This window comes from Macaca thibetana, chromosome 9 (genome assembly GCF_024542745.1).
Source record: "Macaca thibetana thibetana isolate TM-01 chromosome 9, ASM2454274v1, whole genome shotgun sequence".
NCBI lineage: Eukaryota > Metazoa > Chordata > Mammalia > Primates > Cercopithecidae > Macaca > Macaca thibetana.
The window spans coordinates 93,976,894-93,989,134 of NC_065586.1; the positions used below are offsets into that span (position 1 = coordinate 93,976,894).

General features: G+C 48.3%; 1 protein-coding gene across 2 annotated transcripts in view; it reads right to left on the bottom strand.

Annotated features, from left to right (window-relative positions):
• CRTAC1 (cartilage acidic protein 1) overlaps positions 1-12,241 on the bottom strand; it is a 166,292-nt gene that overhangs the window by 71,165 nt on the left and 82,886 nt on the right. For both annotated transcript variants that reach the window (XM_050802888.1, XM_050802889.1), the window contains exon 3: positions 1,592-1,788. In XM_050802888.1, coding sequence (XP_050658845.1) covers positions 1,592-1,788 — 197 coding nt within the window. The remainder of the gene's footprint in view (positions 1-1,591; positions 1,789-12,241) is intronic.

Below are 12,241 nucleotides of genomic sequence, written 5' to 3' on the forward strand. Positions count from 1 at the left end.
AATTACTATCTCTCAGGCCTCACTTGGTGGCAAGATGAGATGAAAACCCATAAAACACCACTCAGGGCTGTGGCTCATTGTTTCTTGGCTGCATGAGGCTGGCTGCCAGCCAGACAGCACTGCCTGCCCCTGCCCCTGGCATGAGCCCTAACCTCTTCCCCTCCCATTCATGCAACTGCAGGACTCAACATCGGGGGCAGTCTAGGGGCTGGATCCTGGCTTGGGCTCAACAACCAATAACGGTAATGTCGTGGCTCAGGGGAAAGCCAGTGTATATGTGTCAGGGTGGGGAGTGGAGCACAAGGAAGGTGGTCCTCATAGCCAGGCAGTTACCGGCCTCCAGGAGGTTGGGAGGTCCAGGATGATGACTGCTCAAGTCTGAACCACAGAGCTTCATCCAAAGCAGACCCGAAAGAGGGCTGCCTTCTGGAGGAGCCCACTGCATATTCAGCCTGGCCCCACAGGGACACAGGGCCCTACATCCCTCACAGTGTCCCTTATCTCGGGACACTGTGGCCTGGGACTTCCACAGAGATGTTACAGCCCCACAGGCCTGGGCTGAGATCCTGAGATCTGAGCCTGAGAAAATGCAAGCATCAGGGGTGGGAAACCCCCTTGATCTGCTGCCACAAGGGCACAGCCCCCAAATCATGAGACACTGAGCAAGCACTGCAAGCTAGGCTCTCCAAGAGGCAGTGAGGACACAGGGTTGAGGAAAGCTGTAGAGCATCTTGATTAAGAGGATGGATCTGGAGTCAGACTCCTGGGTTTGAATCCTGGGACTTACAAGCTGCGTGGCCTTGGGCAAGTCAGGTAACCTCTTTGTGCCTCAGTTTCCTCAATTGTACAGTGGCATTTACCAGTACCGAGGTGTGTGAGGCCTAAATGAGATAATTAATGTAAATGCTTATATCAGGGTCTGACACACAATAGGTGCTACTTAAGTATTAACTGTTATTATTGTCACTGTCATTTAGCCTTCTGGGCATCAATTTCCCTCATCCATTCCTTAGCACGCAGGACCTTGTTACTCAAAGTGTGGTCTCTGACCCAGAGGCATCGTCATCATAGCCTGGGAACGGGTCAGAAGTGCAGGGTCTCGGCCCCACCCAGGCCTGCTGAATCAGTCTGCATTTGCACAAGACCTCTAGGGGATTCGGATGCACACTTCAGTTCGAGAAGCTCCTGCAAGAAAAGGCTCCATGAACTCAAGGTCTCTCTTCTATACAGTTGTATCCTCAGCACCTCTAGGCTGGCATAGTGTAGGTGCTTGGCAAGAATTTGGGGAGAGGGGTGAGGAGGGCTCACATTAGGAGGTGGTGGTGGGGATACTCAGTCTGAGGGAGAGCCTCCGTCTCTGCTCACCCTGTCCATCTCCAGGCCCAGAGTTCAGGAGATGAGACCTACAGGCTCAGACGCAAGAGAAAAAGTTGTTCTGGGACCCAGAGAGGTCCTGCGGCAGCAGGGGGCAGTGCCTAGGGGGACGATGACAGTTGCCTGAGGAAGGGCCAGGGTTCCCACGGCCCTCCCCAAGTTGGTGCTGGGAGGGAGAAGATGGGAAGCAGGAAAAGACCTGAGCCCCAGCCCTTACCCGAGAAGGCGTTATTGGTGTTGAGGAAGTAGATCTCCTCCCGGCCGTCGCCGTCGATGTCGCAGGCTGTGACCCCGATGGCGTTCCCCTGCCGGTCCCGCAGCGCGTAGTAGGGTGAGCTGCGCTCGTCGACCGCGATGTTCACCAGCCGCTTCTGGGCCCGGTCGTACTTCAGAACCAGGTTGGGGCCATTGTACCTGGAGGAGGAATGGGGAGGGGATGCTGGAGAGGAGCCGCTGGGCCCACCCAGTCCCATCCGACCAGTACAATGGGTTGGGAGTCCTCCCGGACACGCTATGAGGCAAGTCAGCCCCAGAGTGTTCCTGGGGAACCCAGCCAGCCTTGCCTCACGGAGCCCTGAGTGTTGGATGAGTGTCCATGAATCAGATTCGGGCTCGGGTGCAGTGATAGTCAGCAGGGGCCATGTGGGACACCATATAAGCAGCTGGGTGGTGGAGGGAAGTGGGAACCACGGACAGACCCTTCCCACAGGCTCCACTGAGGAAAACAAAGAACTTCCTGACGCTCATCTTGCCCATTTCAATGCAAAAGGCACTTTCACATTTATGATCTCATTAATTTAAATTTAACAATCAAGAGAGGTAGGCATGTATTAGTAACCCGTTTTATGGATGAGGCAACCGATGAGGTTTATCAGGGAAGCTGAGGCTCAGAGAGGCTGAATGCCCTTTCCAAGGTAACACAGCCTAGGAAGTGTCAGGTGCTGGGAGTTGAACCAAGGCCCTTTCTATCCTGAGTCCCGAGTCCCTGTGTGAATGAGCCCTGGAGGAGCAGGAGGCTTTGTTGTTGAGGTTTGAACAACTCTCCTGACAAAGTCACCGCATTTAAACAGAGGGATGAAATTAGCCTCTCAGTTGGGAGAACACGAACATGTCTAAAGTTATTAGACAGACCTGCTGGATCTTTTTCTAAGAACTCAAGACAAAAGGTTAAAAGCCATCACTACTTATCTCTCCTCTGTCTCACTCTCCTGCGCCTGCAACTCCCTCCTCGCTGTACTGAAGCCCAGGCATGTTCTTGCCTCAGGGACTTTGCACATGCTGTTCTCTGCCTAGGATGCTCTTCCTCCAGACATCCACACTGCTGGCTCCCACCTTCATCTCCCTTAAACCTTTGCCCCCCTGTTCCTTCTCAGTGAGGCCTTGCCTGCACACGCTCCAAAAATTAGCAACCACCCCCACCACTGCACCACCACCCTGTTCTCTATCTCTCACTAATGCTCTCTTCCCAGAGCTCTGACCAACAGCTGACAATTCCATATTCTCATTTACCTCTTCCTTCTCTGTCTGGTCCCATTAGAATGTCAGCTCCATGAAGGCAGAACTTCTGGTCTGTTTTGTTCCCCAGTGCCTAGAACCATGCCTAGCATTCAACAGGTGCTCAATAAATATTTATTGGCTAATTGAATGAATGAAAGCTCAGAGCTCATGTCTGAATCATAAAAACTCAGGTGTCCCATGGTCGATTTCTTTGCATCACCCTCCCATATGGAGAAAACAAGGGCCCTGCAGGAAGTCAGCGTGCCCAGGGTCACACCCCAGGCAGCACAGAAATGAATGTCTGAGGCCTCTTCCTGCCCGCTGGGAGCACCAGCTTGCCAGATTCTCCCAAAGAATGGAACAGACCGCATCCACAGGGTCCCCCCACCTCTTCCTATGTTTCAGCCTGAATGTGCACATTCAGAGGGAAATGCAGACACTGGCTCTGGAGGGCCCCCAGCTAGGAACACCCAGGGAGGGCAGGAAGAGCTCTCCAAGGTCTTCAAGAGAAATCACTTCTTTCTTTCCTGAAACAAATCCAGTCTGGCCCGCTGCACCATCCCAAGATGCAGAAGCCAGTGAGGTTTAGGGGATGCTGAGCAGCTGGCTGGGCGCCTTCTGGCCCCCACAGGGTGTGAAAGGAGAGACAGAGCTCCTGGGGGCTGAGTCAGCGCCCGGTGATGGGAGTTAGCGCCTTAGACACCTTGCATGTCCAGGGTGCAGCATGACCTATGGAGATGTGTCTAGCCAAGGGCCAGGGGAGACAGGCACTTGGGTTCCAGAACTGTCAGCAGCTGGCTGCAGTGCTCGGGGACAGGAAGTGCCTGTGAGGGCTAAACACGAGTCTTGCAAGCCTTGGGGTCTTCTGCTTTTCCATCACTACTGCACCTTGTAAGACGGCTGTATTTGTGGAGTGCTTGGCCTTGTTAAAAGCACCCTCACGTGCACGGTCTCCCTTGAGCGCCACACCGTCTCAGAAGGAAGGCAGGCAAAGCATTTTTCCAGAAAAGGAAACTGAAGTGAGGTCCAAGGTTACACAACTTGTTAGTGGCAGCGCTGGGCCTCTGTGTCTTCAGGGTCCAAACCCCAAGTTCTTTCCATACTGCCTATGATGCCAGCACTCTCAGGCTTGTTCATTTTTCCCCCTGGCTGCCTCCCACAAAGTAGTGCCCCTGAGAAATGCCTGAGAATTTCATGGAGATGTAGCTGGTGAAGATTACCGTAGTCTTACATTTCAATAGCACTTTACACTTTACAAAGCACTTTCTCATCCTTGGGCTCATTTACTTCTTAAAGTTCCTAGCTCTGCCAGAGATGAGGTTGGTGGCCTTGGGCTGGTCAGTTCTCTCTAGGCTCTGCATTTCTCTTCTGTGAAATGCAAGAGTTTGACAAAATCTGAGGGTCATGACATGTGTGGTAAAAGGCAGCCCCGGGGGCCCACTGCTCTGTTCAACTAGAGCATCTGTGTGTTAATGCATTTTGTTTTATGCATCACATTCCACAATACGTTGTTTGAACAAGGGATTCCAGAGCTGGAGTTTAAAAGCCCCTGGACTCTGTGGGTCCGTGAGTCTCACTAACCTTATGAGATGATCAGAGCAGGCGCCCCCTGTCCCAGGCTGTGGCTGAGAAGCCACCACATAAACCCAGCACTGACACCCTTCCTCTGTGCCCCTGCCCCTTGGGTCTCCTAGAATGTCTTCACCACCCCCTGAAGCCAGCTCCCAGTGCGAGGTGAGGGATCAAGGCCTCCTCACATGTTGGAGTCCAGTCCTTCTGCCCTGAATCTGGAGTAGCTGGGGTACACACAAGGTCCCTGCACCATGGTAGTAACCCCGGAAAGGCAGTTGGCCCTGGCTCTCTCTTCTTTAAAGAGTTTTGAGTGCCAGTTCCAGCGGTGAGGTTGCTAGTTTGGGTCAAATTCTTCGATCTGTTACAGAGTGAGCACGCGCCACAAAGGCTTCCCTAAACCTATGTGGTAGCTTGGGATGCATCCTGACACTCTGCCCCTCATCTCCCCCAGCCCCCACTGCCTCCCAGGACTACAGATACAAAGCCAGACCAACAGCTCCTAGGTTGGGTTCTTGGCACCCCATGGTGCAAGGCCACCGTAGTGCCTGGAGTTGCCACTCCCTCCTTTCACCCAGGCTGCTCTCTGCTGAGTCTGCTGGACCAACACTCAGAGCCTCTCACAATCCCCCAAGAAAACCAGGAGAACCAGCCTTCTTCCCTCCCCCACTTCTTCTTGAGGCTGACGCTCCTGTTTGCTTCCTCACCATCCCCTGAGTGTGCTCTGCCCTTTCCAGCTCCTGTGGTTTTGCTCAGCTGCAGCGGTCCCCTCCCACAGGGAATGCTCTTCCCACCTTCTCAGCCTTCCACGAAGCCTGCCCCGACTGCCCCTGCTGGATGTGACCTTCTCTTCTCTGGAAACCCACAGCATTTTGCACCTTGGTTATTGCTGTGCGGCCAGAATTGTTTGTGTTCCAACATCACTTTCCTCATTAAAACGTGCTTCTTGAGCTCAGGAAGCATGTGGAGTGGATGCATCTCTGCATTTGCTGTGCCTGGAGCAATGCTTGGCACAGAGTAGGTGCTTAACAAATGTCTATTTGATGCAAGAACGAGTGAATCAGTGGGTGAATGAATGAATGAATAAAAATAATCATGGGTAGCATTAGCAGAGCAGCCACTGCGTGCTGAGAGTTATGCTAAGTGCTTTGTACCCACTGTCTCATTCCATCCTCACAACGATCCTAGGACATGGGTCTTATTAACACCCCATTTCACGACGTGGAGACTGAGGTTCAGAGGTTAGATGACTTGCCCACTGTCACGCTGCTGGCAGTCCCCACGCTGACGAGCCTGAGAAGCTGGGTGTGAGCTATGTGGGCTTACACACTTTCTCTGACACCTGTCAGAGACTTTTGGGCACTTTTATAAATTCTGAAGACTTCAAAGCTCAGTTAAATGGAGCCAGGAAGTGGGGCAAAGTCCCATGTTTTGAAGCAGCTATGGCTTCCCAAACGATGGGCCAGCAGGCAGGGGTGACGGGCTCAGTGGAACTGTAAAATCTGCTTGAGAGACGCCATCAAAGGCACAACCGACCCGTGCTGTGAGAACCATCCCATTTTGGTGCCAGTTCACTGGGACAGCACCACTGTGGGGACAGCAGGGTCCTGGGTTTTGCCGAGAGCAGCCTGGGGGTGGGGTCCTGGCCCTGCCACCTCCTGGCTCTGGCCCCAAGCTTGTCCCTCGGTTCTTCTAAGCTTTGGCTTCTGCATCTGGAAAGGGGGCTGCTGCATACCTCGCAGGATGGCTGTGAGGATGAGGTGCCAGAGTGTGTGTGACAACACTTTGTAAACTGTGAGGAGTTACACAATCAGAAGTTCTTATCATTATTTAGAAAAACAACAAACCCGGGGCACAATCTCTCACTCTCCAGTGATCATGTTGATATTTCCAAACACATTCCAGCATTTCTTGTCCCCAAATATCCCACCCTCGGTAGCTCATCCCCTGCAGGTATATTTCTTTATTACCATGTAAAACCAAACTTCTCTCTCCACTTTCCTGCTGCCTATTTGCCCCACCCCCATCCACCTTCCTACCCCAATTCTGACACAGCTTTTCCTGCTACTGTCATGGGTAGCACCCCACCCACATCTCGGGGTGCCTTTTTCTGTCCTCATGCCCCTCGGCCTCTCAGCTGTATCTGGCATAGTTGTTGCTCTCTCTGCCTTTTCCCCACCACTGTCTTCTGAAAGCACTCTCCCCTCTAGGCCGAGGAGGCCACCCTCCTCTGTTTCCTGCTCTCTCTCTGGCTTCCTCTCCTTTCCCCACCATAATTCCTTCTTCCTCTCCCTTCCCTTTTAATGTTGGAGTCCCCAGGCCAGGTCCTGGGCCTTCTCTTCTTTCTCTCCCCTTTCACTAGGGGATAACATTATTCCCCTGACTGACAATTCCAAATTTATACCTCCAACCCAAATCCCCAGTCCCAGGTCAAATGCATATCTCTGACTGGCTACCTGACATCATCCTTTGGACGTCCACTGCTACCTCTAATAGAACATGTTCAAAGTGGACCACTCCACCCCTCCCTCCCACAAAGGAACACCCAAGTACTAAGGCCAGGAACCTGCATCAGCCTTGGCTTTCCCTCCCCTCTGTCTTCGCCTTTCATTAATAGGCCCATCCTGTCGTTTCTACTTCCAAAAATGTTTCACAAATCCTTTCTCTTCTTTCCTCCTCCACTGCCACCATCTCTGGGCAGACACCCTTCTCTGTTTCCTCACTTGACTTTCCCCTAATTTAATTCCCCTACACTGTAGCCAGGGGCATCTTTTTTACTGCATAAATCAGATCGTAGCTAAAACCCTTTGGTGGCTTCCCATTGTATGGGAATGAAACCCAGACCTGTGATCACTCCTGGCCTCACAGTCCGCTTGGTCTGCTCCCCTACCTCATTGGCTTCCTTCCGCCACAGGGTCTCCTTTCAGCTCCTTGAATTCTGGCAGGTGCTTCCCAACCCAGCGCCCTCTTGCGGAATTGCTCCTGCCACCCAGCACACTCTTCTCATCTTTCAGCTTCCTCTTCAGAGGCTCCTCAGAGAGATCTCCCTCACTGGTATTCTTATCACTGCATTCAGCACTTATTCCTGTTTCTTCACTTATTTATTGCCTGTCTCTTCCAGTAAACTATAAGCTTCCTGAGTTAAAGACTGTGTCTTTTCTTCATTCCTGTCTCCCCATCATCCAGTCCATAGTGAGCACTCAATAAACCACCGCAGAGCGAATGGAAGAGACGAAGCCCGTGGAAGGTATAAAGAGCTGAACAAAAGTTTGATTGGGCCGCCAATCTCTTGTTTGGTCTTTGACTCTACACTTTCGTCAGTTCCCAAAATATTAATACATGTACAAACATAGTCATGAAAAAGAGCTTTCAGCACCAAACAATTGGTGTCCTGGGTAAGGGGGAGAGAAAACAACAAATGCTGTAGTTATGGAGGATTAACTTCTTTTCTGCTTAGAATCATTGATCTATGTGAAAAAAATCACTTAGGGAGTCACATAAGGGGAAGCCAGATAGAAGGATGTGAGCACCTATTGTATACCAGCTACTGTGCTAAGTAATTTACATATGACATTCCATTTTATATACATAGAAACATTTTTTAGATTTGAAAGATACAGAAAATATGCTATCTATTTGAAAATTAACAGAGAAATTGTTTTCATTAATTTTTTTTTCCATTAAAAAGTGAAAAAAAAAGGCTGGGCATGGTAGCTCATGCCTGTAATCCCAGCACTTTAGGAGGCTGAGGTGGGAGGATCCCTTGAGCCCAGGAGGTTCAGACCAGCCTGGGCAACATAGTGACACCTATCTCTACAAAAAAATAAAATAAAAAATTTAGCTGGGTGTGGTGGTGCATTCCTGTAGTCCCAGTTACTCAGGAGGCTGAGGTGGGAGGACTGCTTGAGCACAGGAAGTCGAGACTGTGGTGAGCTGTGATCATGCCACTGCACTCCAGCCTGGGCAACAGAACAAGATGCTGTCTTAAAAAAAAAAAGTGAAAAGAATATATCTATTCAGTAGTATAGTCAAGATAGAGAGTCAGGGCAGAAAGAAGAGACAGATGTACGAATATACAAAGAGTGCAAGACCGAGACCAGAGACACATGGAATATACAAAAATGGAAATGAGGAAATATACAAAAAGGGAAAATGAAGCCGATAAGCAGAGATAAAATGATATCAGAGCATACCTAAAACCTTTTAAGTAAACATAGATACAGAGATAAAGACACCTACTCATATAAAGGGAGCCCCATGAAAAAGGGCATCTGCATATCTACAAAGAAAAATGGAGAGAGCCCTAGAAAGTCTCAAAGTCACGGACACATCAACAGGACTCTGAGATATGATCACAGAGAAATAATGCCATCTTGTGGCCATTTGGGGCATTTCCTCTAAACGTTTTTAAAGATGTGTTGCATTTTCACAACTATGGGCACAAAGGAGTATTTTATTGTTGGTCACTTTGATATTCTCATTTTATAGATACACAAAGTTTCTGAGAAAAGTGACTTTCTAAAGTCAAACAGCTAGTCATTAGATAAAATAAATGGAAAGACAAACTTATCCCTTAGTCTAAAGCAGGGATCAGCAAACTATGGCCTGTGGGCCAAATCTGGCCTGCTCCCATTTTTGTAAATACGGTTTTATTGGAACACAGACATACTCATTCACTTATGTATTATCTATGGCTGCTTTTGCTAAATATTGAAGGTGATTAATTGCAATAGAGATTATATGGCCAAAAGCTGAAAATACTTTCCATTTGGCGCTTTACTGAAAAAGATTGCCAACCCCTGGTCTCCAGGATTGTCAGCCTTATATTATGAGTATATTATAAGTTTTAAATGATCATTATAATAACTTAACAAAAAATTAGAATAAGGTTTAGTAAAAATTAATTTGGGTTCAGTACTTGGGAATACATAGTTTCCTGAAGCAAGTATTTCAGGGAGAGTGAAGGTTAAATGTAGGAAAGATTTTAGGTCTTAGGATGGCGACTGTAAGGCAAGATAACCTTTGGGGGAAAAAGAAACTGAGAAGAGTTGCTTAAGGGCCAGGCACAGTGGCTCACGCCTGTACTTCCAGCACTTTGGGAAGCCGAGGTGGGTGGATCACGTGAGGTCAGGAATTCAAGACCAGCCTGGCCAACATGGTGAAACCCCATCTCTACTAAAAGAAAATACAAAAATTATCTGGGCGAGGTGGTGCACACCCTGTAATCCCAGCTACTTAGGAGGCTGAGGCAGAAGAATCGCTTGAACCCATGAGTTAGAGGTTGCAGTAAGCCAAGATCACTCCATTGCTCCCCAGCCTGGGTAACAAGAGTGAAACTCCATCTAAAAAATAATAATAAAAGAGTTGCTTAAGATGATAATAGTGTTCTCTAAATAGGGATTTAATCCAAGGCTAAGAAATGAGCAAAAGCATTTGTGCTCTAAGTGAGGGGGTAGAAAGGATGTGGTGGATGGTCTCTTAAAATGGCCACCATCATTTCCTTTCTTCTCTGTATGCATGTGTTACTCCACTCATCAAGACATGGAGTCTATTTCTCCTCCCCCTAAATTTGGGCTGGCTTTGTGATTTGCCTTGATTGGCAGAATATGGTGGAAGTGATGTTGGAGCAGTTCTGAGCCTAGCCTGTAAGGGACCTAGCAGCTTCCACTTAGTCTCTGGAGGAAGCCAGGTACCAGATACAAAATTTGGCTACCTTGAGACCACCATGCACTGAAATCAAAGCTAGCTCCATGGAGAGGCCATGTGAAAGAGCACCAAGGCATCTGATTTGTGAGCAAGGACTTCTCAAACTTTCTAGCCTAGCTCATCGACAGCTGAATGCAGCTAAGTGAGTGACACCAGCTAATGTCACATGGAGCAGAAGAACCACCCAGATGAGCCCTTTCCAAATTCCTGATTGACAGAATTGTGAAAAATAATAAATTGTTTTTAAGCCCCTAAGTTTTTGGAAAAGAAAGTAGATAATGATGACCTATCATCTCAGACCTAAGGAGAGGAAAAATTTATCCCTGGCAAGTAGGAAAAAGGATTATTCCTAAATCAGTGGAATTCTCTAGGATGGCTATTTGAATTCACAGTAGACAGGTCTCCCCAAGGGAGGCCTGGACCGGTTGTGTTGGTACTTGGATCTCAGGATATGGGAAGGACTGTGCAGAGCCTGAGAGTGGAAGGGTAATAAGAATACAGGGATCCCAGAAACTCCTGTTTTTCTACTCCTCCTTCTCTTTCTTCTTTCCTTTCTAACCATATCTAAATGTTTCCCATTTTGAATGCACACTCTTGAGAATAGATCATTTCTTTGGAAATGTGTGTAATGCTCTTTTTTTTGTTCCTTTTTACACATTTATTCCTTGAAAGCCATTTAAGTTAAATAGGACCAGAAAACATATGGGAAGACATTCAAACAGGAGATTCACAGATTGTATCCTGGAATAGGATATATCCAGAGGCCAAATATTAGTTTAAAGGAATGGAGACTTTGGTAATGGGAAGGTTCTGGGCATGATGAGAAATCTGGGGCATGGTTCCGCTAGGGAATAAATTGGGTAAGATTGGAAAAATAACAATAACAAAATCAGATTTGATCCTGATTTAGGAGCTGGCCAGAGTGGAGAAGACTCCACAAATAGAGTGCTCTACTGAAGAAGGTAACTTTAAGAAAAAAGAGAAAAACCTTTTGTCCTAAGGGGCAGATGGTTTTTCAAGAAAGGGATGGTTGGCACCAAAAGGTCAGAATAATCTGCTGTGATGAGTGTCTGTGTTCGGTAAAAACTCCACTCAGACTGATTGATTTATGCCTTGTTCTTAAAAAGATCTGTGCTCAGCATGTGCTCGATGTCCTTGGAATTGCTTGTATTTTCATGAGCATAGAAGCACCCAGAAGGCAGGGACTATCCTATGCAGATCTATTCCCCATCATGCCTAGGCCAGTGCCAGGAAAGAGCAAGTGCTCAGTCATGTTTGCTGATGATGACGAAAATCATAACTCCATTCCTCAATGCATGTTTCTAGGAAAAGAGGAAGACAGAGAGTCAGGAATTCCCATAAACTGTCAAAGAAGGGATTCAGGTGACAGACGGAGGCTATGTTAATCAGGATTCTTTGGTTGCAAGTTAACTAACTGAGAAATGTATTGGCTTAGATGTCCGAACGCAGGAACAGCAAGAGTGCAGCTAGGCTTCAAGATGACTGGAACCAGGATGTGGTGAGCACTTCCTTTTCCTTCTTTCTCATTCTTTTCTCTGCCTATGGGCCTCATTCTCTCACACGATCCTCCTTCCCAAGACTTCAACTATGGCAGCACTCCCAGACTCACATCTCAGCTTTAGGACCAGAAGGGAAAGTGTGTTCTCTCTTTAGTTTGCATGTAAAAAACCCCAGAAAAGAGCACCGATTGGCTCAAGGTGGGTCACCTGTTCATCCCCAGAGGCAGGAGCTGGGAGCCTGTGGTTGGCAGGTTTCAACTAGTAGCAAGGCCAGTGAAAGTGGCGTCTTGGGATCCACCTATACAGATGCAGGAAGAGAAGTGCCAGAAAGGATAAGGATGTGGTTCTAGATGAGAGTGACTCATCTGGGTCTGCACATTCTGGAGACAAACCTATCAAGGCCTCCTGATGGAAGACAACAAACGCTTCCCTGGGACCAGCAAGTCACCGTGTCCTCTAGACATATCTCAAGGGCCCACTATTCCCCTCCAGAAGCCCCAGAAAGAGGTAAACACAGAAAGTGGAACAATGTTTGAGTCACTAGGTCCTAGAAATGATCTGATTCTTGACTTCCT